This window comes from Electrona antarctica, assembly GCF_951216825.1.
Source record: "Electrona antarctica genome assembly, chromosome: 10".
NCBI classification, from domain to species: Eukaryota; Metazoa; Chordata; class Actinopteri; order Myctophiformes; family Myctophidae; genus Electrona; species Electrona antarctica.
Window position 1 is genome coordinate 14,024,862 of NC_136791.1, and position 14,748 is coordinate 14,039,609.

The window sequence follows — 14,748 nt, forward strand, 5'->3', positions numbered from 1 at the left end:
TATACATTTTATACTTTTGAAATGGGACAGTCTGCATTGTGAGTATTTGTTTTAGGCTTTTCTGCCTTTATTGATAGTTACAAGTGCAGATAGACAGGAAAGAGGGAGTGAGAGAAGGGGAGAGATACGCAGCAAAGGTCGTCGTGAACGGGACTCGAACGCGCACATATAGGCCAAAGCCTATATGTGGCATGCGCCTGCACCACTTGGCCAGCAGGCGCCCCCATAGTGAGTACTTTTGTGAGTACTTTATACTTTTGGTACTTAAAGTACATTTTGATACCAATAGTATCAAAATATATTACTCACATATTGCTCTTGTACTTTTACTGAAGTCAATGAATTCCAGACTTGTATTTCTACATTGCAGAAATGTGAATACCCTTTCGATCCACAAATTGCTCCTTGCGTGGACTTGTGATGATGAGGCAGGCTATACCCATCCCCATCACCAATGTGTACAGCCAGACAGACAGACAGACAGACAGACAGACAGACAGACAGACAGACAGACAGACAGACAGACAGACAGACAGACAGACAGACAGACAGAGGGATACACATTGCTGTTCCTTTGAGTGGCTGCACCACTCAAAACAAGTCATATTAATTCAACAATGTCAGCAGCAGCACTGCCTGTAAAACATGATATAACTACTGTAATCATGATAAACGATAGCCTATACTTACTACTTGAGCGCTCATTGTACAGCACTGTATCGTACGGTTTACAGATACAACTCTGCAACTAAATACTACATGTTTTGGTTGTGTGCTGTTTCTGGTTACTCTTGTGTATCCTATTATGCAATTATGGGTCTATAATGCACAAAGAAGGAAAAAATAATGCTAACTGAATACATGTAGGCATAATTAATATCCTCGCTGTAGGTAAACACCATTTCGTGTAATTTCCAGGGAGGTACTGTGGGATTCTTCTTATGCCACAAACCCCTGCTGCTAACATCATAGAAGTGTGCATGCTTTTCTATGTTTTTCTCCATGGGATTGCATGCCAACGGTATTGTACGTGGGTGTGTAACACTATGGAATGAGAATGAGAATACACTTTTCCGTCACGTCACAGGTTTACAGGAATAAATAAGGTGAAATATAATTTTGTAGTTTTCAGGAAAGGGGAGGGGGGCGGGCAGATAAATGGAGAGCAAGTAGAAAACTCAGGAAAGAAATGGGCCTAAAGCGATTTTGAAGATATGTGCATTTAGAGTACCTTACATCTTATCGCATAGAAAAGTAGCAGGCATGTACAAAAGGTTTAACATACGGTAAAAAAGTAGCAATGCATCATTGTTTTTAGTCATATTTTAGTCATCTGAAATGTTAGTCTAGTTTTAGTCGACTAAATAAGATTTTAGTCGATTCATCTACAGTTGATTTTGTCGAATAAAGCGTAACTTGGCGGGCCTTGATGGCGTTATAATGGCTGATTTTACACCTGGGCTGCATACTGAAAATAGCCGATCTACAAGCTCACAACCAAAGCACAACCCAACATAATGACTTTTCTTTTAGTTCTACTGGATCTCTTCTCCACTAGTCACTCTCTAACATTTTAGTCTAGTTTTTTTTATCGGTTGACGAAACTGTCAATATAATTATTTAGTCGTAGCTTAGTTTTCACTAGACCTGTGCCCCTCGGTCACCGGCCTACTTGGGAACGATGCAAGTTGCCCGACGGACGCAGGTCTAGTTTCCATTTAGTTCTCATCAGTGAAAAAGTTTTAGTCTACGAAATCTGCACATGGTACAATCCACATGATAAATCGACATAGGAAAAAGTAGTCTGCACATGGGAACAAATCCACATGTAGGAAAGGTAAATCCAAATCATACGGGAAAAAAAAAAACAGGAGCTGAATACATGAGAGGCTATAGGGCACTCCATTGTTGCCTCTCTTGTGCAGATTACCACAGCTTCACACTGCAAATCACCAGAGGGCCCCGAACTCATACAGCTTAATCTCCTCTTACAAATGTCAGCGCACACTGACGCCACTCCTAAGTATAGTTCTTTTTCAATTTCCCCCAAATCCTCTTCTTAAACACTTACGCCCCGGAGATGCTTTTCGTGCGGGGAAAGCAACAGACAAGCAACCGAAGGCAAGACTTGTCAATGCAAGAGGCACTCTCCCCGCCTCTAAAGCCATGTTGATTTTGACAGCAAATTTTGATGTAGTTTTAGTCATAGTCTTTTGAATAAAATTCAATTTAGTTTGATTCATATTTCAGTCATCTGAAATGTTAGTGTTGATCTAGTTTTGGTCGACTACATACAGTATAATATCTAAGTTGATTAACCCTGTAAGACCCGGATATATTTCTACTTGCAAAAAAAAGATTTCAACCTTACTACTACTTTGTACTACTAGGACTTATGTTAAAAAATATATGTTTAAAAAATAAAAAAATAAAAAATTGTATGCACATTTATAATAATTATTAAAATAATAATAATAAATTAATAATTTACTACAGTTGATATAGTCGACTACATTTTTATTTATTTTTATTTTTTTATGCCTGCTTTTACTCTTGGTTGCATGCTGAGTTTTAGTCACCACAGCTTAGTTTTTAATTAGTTTGTCAGTGAAAAAGGGTAGTCGATGAACATTTCTCGTCAGAAGAAATCACTGTCTGAACACCAAAAACCACATGCAAACAGATTTCTGTGAAATCTGTGAATCTCATTGCTATACGACGGCGGTTTGATGTGTGATTCAAATCCGATTTCTAAATGTGCGTCTCGTTCTGAGACACCTAGGCCTGGGTTACACGTTGTCGTGTGACGGGGGGGTTCGCAAACGCAACTCACTGAGCTTATACATCTGCTATTTTTGCCACTGCCCGCAAATACACAAATCCAACCTGATCACTTGGCTAAATAACAGCGTGGACTGTGGACAGTCAGTCAGTCGGTCAGTCCTAAAGAGCAGATTTGAGAAAATGTGGGATATTAGCCCGCAGTCTGATCAAGGCCTAATTTGTGTCTTCTAGATGAGTGGAGCTGCGTGGTGGTTTGTAGCCCAGCGCTCCATCTGTGTAGAACAGTTGACCTTGACTTACATGCCTCCAGGTAGACTGTCCCCAGCATACTAATGAGTTCCAGTGCAGAGGACTGCGACGCCATGTCTGTTTGTGTGAGCTTAGCTTAGCTCGGCTGGGATCATTAGCAGATGGTGGAAAGTAACATTTACTTAAGTACTGTACTTATGTACAATGTTGAGGTATTTTGTACTTTACTTGAGTCTTTACAATTTCCAATACTTTTTCTTCCAGTCCACTACATTTCAGAGGAAATATTGTACTTTTACTGAACTACGTTTACTTGAAAACTAGTTAGTTTATAGATTTTGATTGTTATTACAAAACATACACTAACCACTTCAGCCCTATATATAATTTACATTTCGACCATTTCAAAATAGCCTATCTGCAACCTCACAATGTGTCGCGATGCGACCATTGTGAGCTTGTAGATCTGCTATTGTCAATAGATTTGTATACATTTGAAAACTTGAAATGAGACTTCTCAATGAGTACTTTTACTTTTGGTGCTTTAAGTGCTTTTTGATACCAAAACCTTTGTACTTTTACTCAAGTACATTTTGAATTCCAGACTTGTACTTGTAACTGAGTAGTTCTACATTGCAGTATTGATACTTTTACTTAAGTTAACCAATTGAGTACTTTTCACGCACGCACGCACGCACGCACGCACGCACGCACGCACGCGCACACACACACACACACACACACACACACACACAAGTGATTCTTTCCTTTTCCATGTCACGGACAGTGCGTGCGTGTTTAATTACTCAGCCTATGCAGTGAAATCCTGAGTGTAAATTTGATTCCGAGACTGTTCAAATGGAATGGAAATGGGACCATTTGAGTGAATTAACACGCATAACGACACAGATGTACATTCTCAGAATCTATGCATTTATAGATTGCCTGCGTTTCCATTTTCCTATTGATCTATCGATCCGGGAACCCCCATGGGTCCTTGAGGGAGTGCAAAGCCGTAAATTATGTATTTTCACTTTTATATCACAGTATAGGCCTACTATAGAGTAGACAGATGTAGAATTATTCAAGGTTTTGTTTTTGTGTGCTTTTCTGCCTTAAATGAATAGTACAGGGTGGAGAGACGATGAGTGGCATGCAGAAAATAATGCACCTGGCTCGAATGTCAAACTGGGGTACCAGAGGTCATCACTACTGTATGTCCGTACACAGACAACATTGAATGTGTCAGTGGCAAAGACAAAGCCTTGTCCGTGGCAAATTTTAAATGTTCTGTTTATAACTTTCTTATTTTGATCATAATGCCCAATCACTGAATGTCAAGTCTCCAGGTTTTCTTCAGGATATGACACTGATTTACTATGACACTATGGGAGTCCTTATAGGCCTACTATAGTGGTTCTCAAACCTTTTTTATTTCCAAGGACCCCATTAACTCTGAGAGTGTACAAATGGAACCATTGGTTCCTACACGTCTTCTTCTAAACCCTAACCCTGTGCGTTCTGCCTCCATGTCTCAACAGCTTGTCTGCACCCTGACCACAGCCTTCCTCCACTTCTTCTTCCTGGCGTCGTTCTGCTGGGTGCTGACTGAGGCCTGGCAGTCCTACATGGCCGTGACGGGGAAGGTTCGGACCAGGCTGATCCGCAAGCGCTTTCTCTGTCTCGGATGGGGTAAGCCACAAGACTTGAATCTGTGCAACTTAATATATGTAGTTTACTCTATATATATATATATTTTTTTTTGCAAAGTCAGTTTCTGGTAATATTTTCCGAATCCTCCCAGACACACAAGCTATTATATTTTGTTTTCTGCCTCTAGGCCAAATGAAGCGTAGTATGTATACCTGTGAGATGAGTGGGGCTTGAAATGTGTGTAGCTGAAGCGAAGACAATCGATATTTAAAATACAATGGTATCCCCACTGTCCCCGCTGCGACGCTGCGTGGGGGGAGATGTTGTTAGAGCGTGTGGAGCTCCCAGGGCGGGGAGACAGGTTTTAGAACGTGTGGAGCTCCCAGGGCGGGGAGACAGGTTTTAGAACGTGTGGAGCTCCCAGGGCGGGGAGACAGGTTTTAGAGCGTGTGGAGCTCCCAGGGCGGGGAGACAGGTTTTAGAGCGTGTGGAGCTCCCAGGGCGGGGAGACAGGTTTTAGAGCGTGTGGAGCTCCCAGGGCGGGGAGACAGGTTTTAGAGCGTGTGGAGCTCCCAGGGCGGGGAGACAGGTTTTAGAGCGTGTGGAGCTCCCAGGGCGGGGAGACAGGTTTTAGAACGTGTGGAGCTCCCAGGGCGGGGAGACAGGTTTTAGAACGTGTGGAGCTCCCAGGGCGGGGAGACAGGTTTTAGAACGTGTGGAGCTCCCAGGGCGGGGAGACTAGGTTTTAGAACGTGTGGAGCTCCCAGGGCGAGGAGACAGGTTTTAGAACGTGTGGAGCTCCCAGGGCGGGGAGACAGGTTTTAGAACGTGTGGAGCTCCCAGGGCGGGGAGACAGGTTTTAGAACAACACAATACTACTCCCAGGGCGGGGAGACAGGTTTTAGAACAACACAATACTACTCCCAGGGCAGGGAGACAGGTTTTAGAACAACACAATACTACTCCCAGGGCGGGGAGACAGGTTTTAGAACAACACAATACTACTCCCAGGGTGGGGAGACAGGTTTTAGAACAACACAATACTACTCCCAGGGCGGGAAGACAGGTTTTAGAACACAATACTGCGTCATCAAAGTTGGCATGGACTATGGTGAGTTTATACTTTGTCAGATATTTCAATGTGTCCTTATATGTGACCACACGTGATATAGAGCCTGCCATCGCGGGGGTGGCAATTGTTGAGGACAGCTGAAAGACTATTTTCTTTGTCCTTTTTTATTTTTCTGTCTAAAATAATCTGAAGCTATATTATTATTCATGTCATGTTAGAGCAGGTCTGTAATAAATGTCAGAGCTGATATCGACATATAAATATGAAATAAATGCTTAAACATGTCACTATGTCTAATGTTATAACCATTGGGTTAACCAATGCTAACTAGACATACGGCTTCCCTGCTATAGTATGCAAATTCCGCTAAAATCCGCCTTTTTGTACACAATCGTTTTGGAAGATAATACTAGTCTTTTACTAACTGGCTAACAGAAATAGCACAGAAATAAGTATTAACAACGATATTTTGTAAAAAGTGTGTTTATTTTGGTCCGCCTAAAGCTAATTCATGCTAATGTTCCAGCTGGGGGCACTGTTGACCACAACAATGGAAAATGCGGAAATGGCTTCCTATTTCCAATAGCAGAATTAGAAGACTCGAATGAATGTATTGTAAACATTGTAACATTATGTCACCATAACGTGGTTATTATTAGTTGCTTTGGAATGTACCTGCCATGAAAATTAAGGTCATAATAACGCAGATCGCATCGATATGTAATATAGCGCGATAATGTACTTGTTTTAGCTTACAGGATTGATATCAATATATTAGCTAAATGTAGCTAACGGCTATCATTGTGGGGTTGCCAGTTTCTGCGAGAGAAATAAGCAACCCGGTATATGAAAACAAGCCCAAAATAAGCGAAAATAGCGGATCTACATGCATACAAACAACACAAATCTTGTGTCTGGCATAAATTATTTTCAGATGGGGGTCTGCAGACAAATAATAATAATAACAGGCTAATGAAACAGAGGAATTAAGAGAAGAGCCAAGAGGGCACCATTTGTGCTGGGAGGGTTTGAGAGCAAACTGTCCTGTTGTCTGTTGGTTACTGTTTTTTTATTTTTTTATTTATTGCATTCATATAGCTCTTTTATTTGTACTCATCTGGAACATTTACATAGGCCTAATTTATCTGCCACTGTTATTTTCCCTTTTTCATACTACAAAAGGCCAAATAAATACAGTAGCCTATTTTAAAAAGGAGAGATAACAGGCAAACGATCAAGATAACAACATTCTCTAATTGTGTAGACTTATTGTAAATTAAGTAATGCAGATGTTTAACAATTATGTATATCTTGAGAGTGTAAAATGAAACAAAATGGACCTTTTTAAGGTTTCTTTTTACACTTGATAGTTAAAGATCTAATAAGGGTCCACTTGGTTACCAACTCTCCATAATCAACTACACTTTAAAAACAAGCCCAAATAATCAACTACACTTTATTTTTGTCAAATACATTTTTATTAACAGGTTATAAATTATTATAAAATTGGTACAGTAGGCCTATGCATTATTTTTCTTTAGAAACAAGGCCAACTAATTATAATAAGCAGACATGGCAACACTGCTGGTTGACTAATGGAGAAATGAAGGGAAAACAGCGCCCCCTAAAGTCACAGATCACTGAACTAAAGCTTAGAAGTCCATTTTCTCTGCTTGGTCTTTTTTCCACTACTCCTGCAAGACATTTTTCTATAAGCCATATCTCCAAACCTGGTGGGTCAAACTGAACAACCAATATGTCAATTTGAAGCTATGATTCCCTGCTTTCACATGACATGAAAAAACGGAAATTCAAAAAAATCCAATGGCAGCCCCTCGGTCAAATCTGGTCACATATTATCATCACATTACCCAAATACAGCTCAAATGGAGTTAGGAGGTTAACTGGAGTTAGGATGCTGTATTTGTCGTTGGCAGAGATTCATTTCATACCAAGCAGCCATCAGGATACAAACAAATATAGGTTTTAATTTGATTTTGATTAATGTGGAGATAAAAATAAATTAAAAAAAGAAGTAGAAAATGGAGATAACTGGTTTCTGCCCAGCAACAATATCTGAAGGATGGGATTTCCCTTCACCCACTTAAACTCTGTACGTTGCTTTGTTGAGCGGTGTACCCCATACATGCTCCCCTCCTTTATTCCCTCTACACCAGATCTCTATAGCCGATAGACATGCTCGACACGTCATGTTGCAATACTTCGTGAGCTTGTATATCGCCCCTTTTCTCAGAATTTTCACATGCACAGAATTGGGATGCTAAGGTTCACATGGTTAAAGCATCTTTGATTTAACTTTACCTCTTTTGGCTTAATGCACACACTTCTCATCCTCATATTTTGGTTTTCACTTTTCGTGTCACGATTGAGTCTTGTTCCGGCGAGGTTTGCTGTCTAATGTTTATGTATTTTACCTTCAAACTCTCTGAGGGTTAGAGGGAATGGCCTCGTCTTCTCCTAGCGGATTTGCAATGACCTTAGATCTGATAAATAGGTTGCGAGCCACCCCGTTTGGATCACAGCAGAGCCTCATTCATCCAAAACCCTTGGGAACAAGAGGTCGTTCAGGAACTTCGATGTATCCGGCAACCAAATAAAATGTAATACGCGTTTACCGAAACACGGACACGTTAAGCATAGTGTCGAGTTTAATTTGCAATGCTTGCGTACTTTAAGTTCTATCGTGGGAAGGAATGCTCATAACTAACCATGTAACATAATCTATATCTGTGGGTTAGGCATATTGATGCATCTCTCATTAGTAACACAAGTTGGTTTGGAAGCCTCAGGCTGAAATAAACAAGGTTGGTATTGGTCAGACTGCATGATGCTGTTAAAACATTTAAAACAAAATGCTGCATTAAAAGAGGAGTTCAGACCGGGAACGTCTTCTAAATCCTAAAGCTTTGTTTATGCTTCACCGTGCGACACGTCCTATGCTGGGAAAAATAGCAGATATGTAAGCTCACTCTCATTCGAAACACACTCCACGATCTTTTCGTCCAACTCCGTCACAGGTGAATTGTAAATGGGGTGTTAAGAGTTTAAGAAATGAATGACGTGACATGACGCGCTCCCAGATTGAATGGTATAATAACATACGGGCTAACACCCCCGACAGGGTTCGTGGGAAACCCCGGTATCGTAAAGCGATATGCAAAGACAGGTGTGTTCTGTGTTGCTCCTCTCACAATACGTGTTGAAGCTCACATGGCCAATTGTTCACACACACACACACACACACACACACACACACACACACACACACACACACACACACACACACACACACACACACACACACACACACACACACACACACACACACACACACACACACACACACACACAATATACAATATTTGCCTCTGAGATGTAGTTTAACAGAATTTAAAAATCAAATTACTCAAGTAAAGTAAAGTACTTGAGTAAATGTATTTTGGAGTGGAAAGTAACCGTACATTTTCACCATTTCCTTGCAAACAATACCTTCTACTTGTTCTTGCTGCTATTCTTTGTTATTGACAAAGTACATCACACTTGCTAGTTACATTAAGATGTATGTAACTATACAAATCTTGGATCTTGATTCAGACCAAAAGGGCACTTTTTATACGGAATAGGCCTACATTTTGTCCTATTGTAAGAGGACTCTTACTTATAAAGGCTTCAGAAATGGCTTAATAAAAAGAAAAAAAGGGGAGAGAAATCAATTTCATTATGACAGCCCACACTCTTCTTGTTACCTAGCAACAAACAAGGCTCTCTTAGTTATTGCAAAATATGTATATGTGTATATACATACATACAGTACATACATACAGTATATCATGCAAACATTGTAACAATCAATACAATGTTTGGGTTGTCTAAATGGATGCAATTACTTAACCATGCAGCTGCAAACATCAAAGCAAACCTTAACTACTCAGGCTCTATCTATACTGTATATCTTGGTAAGATGAAGCACGCGGGTGAAATCACCCCTCAACGACAGACATGGTTTGAACATGCGTGCACCTAAGATGCACAGCAGAAAATATGGCAGATACACAAGCTCACAGTAGGAGCTATTTTCAATATTTTTCTTGCCTATAATGGACATGAAAGTACCTGCCGGGATCTGTTAAAGCCTGTCCTCTAGTGTAGAATATAACGACATGGTAAATTGCTCCATCTCTGTTCAAATTCAAGGATAGCAAATGCCCTTTCAGAATGCACATCGTCCACACGGAGACTACAATCTGAATTGGCCTTGCAGTGTGTTACGGTCACGGACGTCCATTTGTAGTGCACTGTACGCTGTCAGAGTTAAATTAGCACAGAGGAAGCACTTTAGGGTGTAAATTCCAGTAATAGTCTAGTTCATTTCAAGGACCCCCAGTTTGATATGCATTAAGCCACACAGACCCCCGTTTGATGCATGTCTACAGTATGGGGCCCCAATCGCGTATTTAACTCTGGGAGCGTTCAAATGGAAACGAGCCGTGTTCACGGGTCCATTTTTTACACTCCCGGAGTTACAGACCCGCAAGGGTCCATTTGGACGCCTGGTGGTCCCCAAAGGCTCGAACACAACGTTGAAAGACCAGTGGCCTGCAGTACAGTAACAGTACAGTAACAGAGTATGCAGTGATTTATGTGATCATCTGAACAATAGGAACCTTCACCTCTGCTGCGCTGCAGAAGGGCATCTGAAGACCGACTCCTCACTATGATCACAGCGTGGCAGCACCAATCCGTCCAGATTGGAATCAGATTGGGTTTATCAAGTTTCAACAGCAAAAAAAGCGAAAAGAGATTTCTTTATTTTCTGCGAATCAGATTCTAACCGCATTCCTAGGTGGTTGAAATTCGATTACATTTTATTTTATTTTTAAGATCTGTCTCAGTCTGGCCACCCTGGGCACTGAAGCCTTGTGGTTGTAAATGCATCGTACAACAACACAGCCTTATGTTAAGCATTACTCACGCCTGTGTCGTTACGTCGTTACCACAGCAACCCACGCAGAAAATAGACCAGCGATGTGTGAATAATAATAAACATATCCGATCTGAACGCTTGTAAATTACAGCGTTGACGGTCAGTCTTAAAGATTGCGTTTCAACAAATGTTTTTGGTGTATTTCTGCAGGCTAAACAAAGCCATAGTTGCCTCCAGGAAACGGCTTTCATCAAGTGGAAAAGTGTTAATATTCTGACTACACACTACGTGTGTGTGCGTGTGTGCGTGCGTGTGTGCGTGCGTGCGTGCGTGCGTCATGGCTGGAATGCAACAATCCATAACACTGATCCATGCTGAAGAGGCCAAGAGCGAGAAAGTCTTCTCACTGGGAACAGTGGGCGAATCCACTGGTTATGTACTAGATTATAAGCATTGCTGCGATTTTGTCTGAGCAAAAGTGAACTGCAGGCTGTAATAAAATGCATCCTCTAACTGTATATTCTAATGAAGTCAATCTACCTGTAGCCTCGGTACCCAGGCTTTTATTTCTGGTCACATTCGGCTCAACAATGAAAGCCTGGGGGAACAAGACACATTTCCTGGTCTAGGAGTGGGAGTGAACTACAGTGCAGAGGGACGTCACTCCAAATTTGGTGACGTCAGTGTTGTCTGCTGTTTTCTACCAGGGAGGGGAGGGGCGGAGGCGGGCAAGGGTGGGCGCTCAGATCGATGAACCAATATGATCCAACGCCGTGATCCGGGCAGCACCAGAACCTCTATACCAGAAATCACGGTGGCTGGGCCAGGCTAATCTACCTGTGATTAATTAGACATAAAAAGGAAATGGTGGTTTTCACAGTCTGGCACCGGGTGCCAGTGTTGGAAAATGGTTGACTGCCCAACTACTTAAACCCTTTATACTTTTTGCTGTACAACAAATTGCGAGAGTAGACAATCTACAAGCTCACAACGCATCGCAATAATGTGTTGTGAGCTTGTAGATCTGCCATTTTTGAAAATGTTTGGATGCCGGGTTTTCACCACCCACTGCTCTCTCTGTCTCTGTTTTCTCTTAAAGGTTTACCAGCCTTAGTGGTCGCCATTTCAATGGGATTCACCAAAGCAAAAGGCTACGGGACCCCACAGTAGTAAGTCAGTCTTTTGGTTTAATCTTAGTTTATATCATCACTGCATCCAGTATACCAGTGTTTCCCAAGCTTTTTATCTGCGACCGGGTACCAGAATTGACCACTTATTTAATTCCCTATTTAATCATGAATATTAGCAGATCTACAATGCTCTACAACAGAGGTTCCCAAACCTTTTCATGTCAAGGACCCCCAAATTTACACTAATTAGCCCACGGACCCCCGTTTGAAAAGATATGCCAGGGACCCCATAAGAGAAGATTTGTACGGCTCTAGCAGAGATTCTCAAACCGTTTAACACTAGTATGTCTGAGAGGTCATTTTGAAAGTTTTTTTTAGATTTTGAAGTTTATTATCTTTGCCCATGAAGCTTTCAGAAGGTTCCCCTTCCATGACCATCATCATTTTCAAGGACCCCCAGTTTGACATGCATTAGTCTACGGACCCCCCATTTAATGGCATTTCTATCTCTGGGACCCCCAATTTATATTGTAAAATCAATGTTAATTTAACTCTGAGAGTGTACAAATGGAACCAAATGGACCCGTTTACAGTTATAGAGCCATAAGGGTCCATTTGGTTCCAAACTATCATTTAGCTGGGGACCCCCTGGAACTCCCTCAAGGACCCCTGGGGGTCCCGGACCCCACTTTGGGAACCACTGCTCTACAACACTCACAACACGCCAAGATGCAACGTGTTCTGAGCTTATAGATCTGCAATTTTCATAATTTATTTTTAATTCATGGATGTTTTCTTAAATTATTTGTAATCTTTTATACTATATATAGTTTTTTTTATTGTAGGAAACATAAAAAGGGACCTTTTTTTCCTTCCATAAACACTGCCAGTACGGTATACAGTGAATGAATGCAGTAGTATTGACTCATGCCAATACCCATAGTGCTGTGTGCGGTAAAAGTACCCTACAGTATACAAAGCAAAATTGTTGTGAACCTCATTCGTCAAATAATTATGAATTACGTAGTTGAGGTAACAGGGCTACCTGATACAGCCCGACAAGAACTCAATCACTTTTTTTAACAGCCAGGAGCCCAATTAGGTGCAGCCCTTTCCCCGCAGCACACGCGGTGAATAAACAATTATGCTTAAAACCTCTTTAGCATTATATTACCCTGTGCAGCTTTTTAGAAATAGATCCATGACACATGTGCGACGGCTCCCTTGACATTTGAGGTAGAATGGGATTGTGTACTTGTGTGTGTGTGCAGTTAATGACATGCCGGATGCTAATTTCGGCTTTCCTTTTCGCTCTCGCAGCTGCTGGCTGTCTTTGGAAGGAGGTCTGCTGTATGCCTTTGTTGGACCGGCAGCCGCCGTTGTGCTGGTAGGCTTCTCATTCTACAAATGTCTTTAAATCCTGAGTTTTATGAGAAACCTATGTTTCTATGTCAGTGGTGCACTGGTGCTCAGACGTTTTCATGTCATGGACCCCCAGAATGATATGTATTTGGCTGCAGACAGCCATCTCTAAATATGTTGTTCCAGGGAACCCCAGAAAAAAATATTTCAGTTAAAAAAATAATATATATTCAAGATTTGCGCCACATTTTCAAGATTTTTCAAAAATAGCAGATCATCAAGCTCATAGCGAGGCACTCGGTGCCGTGCTATGAGCTTGTATATGTAATGGTTAATGTGGTTAAATTCTAAAGTAACACAGATCCGTTACAGGTCTTAATGGGCAGTTAGTCAAAATGGTATAGTTGTGGCTGTAGCTCAGGAGGTAGAGCAGGTTGTCCAATGATACATGGGTCGGCGGTTCGAATCCCAGCTCCTCCTGTCTATATGTCGAAGTGTCCTTGGGCAAGACACTGAACCCCACATTGCCTCCAGTGGTTGTGAATGTGGGAAGTCAGGACGCTGGCATTGACTCAGTCTGTTCGCCGCTTCACCTCCTTTCTTTCAAGAAAGAAAGCTGTATATTCTTTTACCATGAAAGGCTATAGTCAGCAAAGGAATAGTACAATATTTGTAACATTTCAATCTAATACCTAATTGTGGTGTTCTTTTTAATCTGGTGAATAGCTAAGGATATTTACCAATTACATCGTTATTTAATCACATCAATTAGAGGTGTGTATTTGAGTCACCCACATTATATTTACACCTTCTCTCAATAAACAATACTCTCCCCGTAGCCACTACCTAAAATGCTTCCCCATGCTCTATGAACGCCAGTTCGTCCTGCACGTTGCTACTGTGTTCATCTCAAAACTGTGCTCCATTTCTCTGCTATGCTGCTGTTCTGGGACAAGTAGACAGATGATGAATGTGGGTCAGACACGTGCTGTTTACAAGCCAACATGAAGCCACAATGCGTCTGGAAACACCTCGCCTCCCAAGGAGGTGTGAAGCTTCATTTAAAACTCCACCGCACGCCGCCGCCGCCGCGCGCCAAGAGGAAGAGATCTTTCGAGCTTGAAGATCTGTTCATTTTTGGCAAGCGACATCGTTGTGCTACAAACTATGTACTAGGCTTAAGTGATCAGACTTCAGTCTATCCCTGACACTTCTTACAGGGTGTATACGCCTATATTATGCACGTACAGTATGTGTTATCAAAACATGACATGGAAGCTCTAAATGGGATGAGAGATTGTTCACACGTACACGAGTGAACCACAGCTATCAATTTTACACAGCGACTTTTCTCCCCAACGTTCTAATGCTTAATATTATGCTCCATCGTGCCATGGCAATGCACGCCGGAAATATCAGATCTATAAGCTCACAACACATTGCATCCATGATGGGTTGTGAGCTTGTATTGTCGGGTTAGGTTTTTTTTTTTCTTTTTTTTCACCCAAAAAACCTGAACTGTGAACATTCAGTGGATTTTCTGTGGTCTGTTT

General features: G+C 41.5%; 1 protein-coding gene across 1 annotated transcript in view; it reads left to right on the forward strand.

The window, feature by feature from the left end:
- The window catches only part of adgrb3 (adhesion G protein-coupled receptor B3), a gene marked incomplete at its 5' end in the record, with an annotated part of 229,890 nt that overhangs the window by 198,380 nt on the left and 16,762 nt on the right, over positions 1–14,748 (forward strand). Inside the window, 3 exons of the mRNA XM_079513219.1 lie at positions 4,575–4,725; positions 11,803–11,872; positions 13,154–13,220. Of these exons, the coding sequence (XP_079369345.1) occupies positions 4,575–4,725; positions 11,803–11,872; positions 13,154–13,220 (288 nt within the window). The remainder of the gene's footprint in view (positions 1–4,574; positions 4,726–11,802; positions 11,873–13,153; positions 13,221–14,748) is intronic.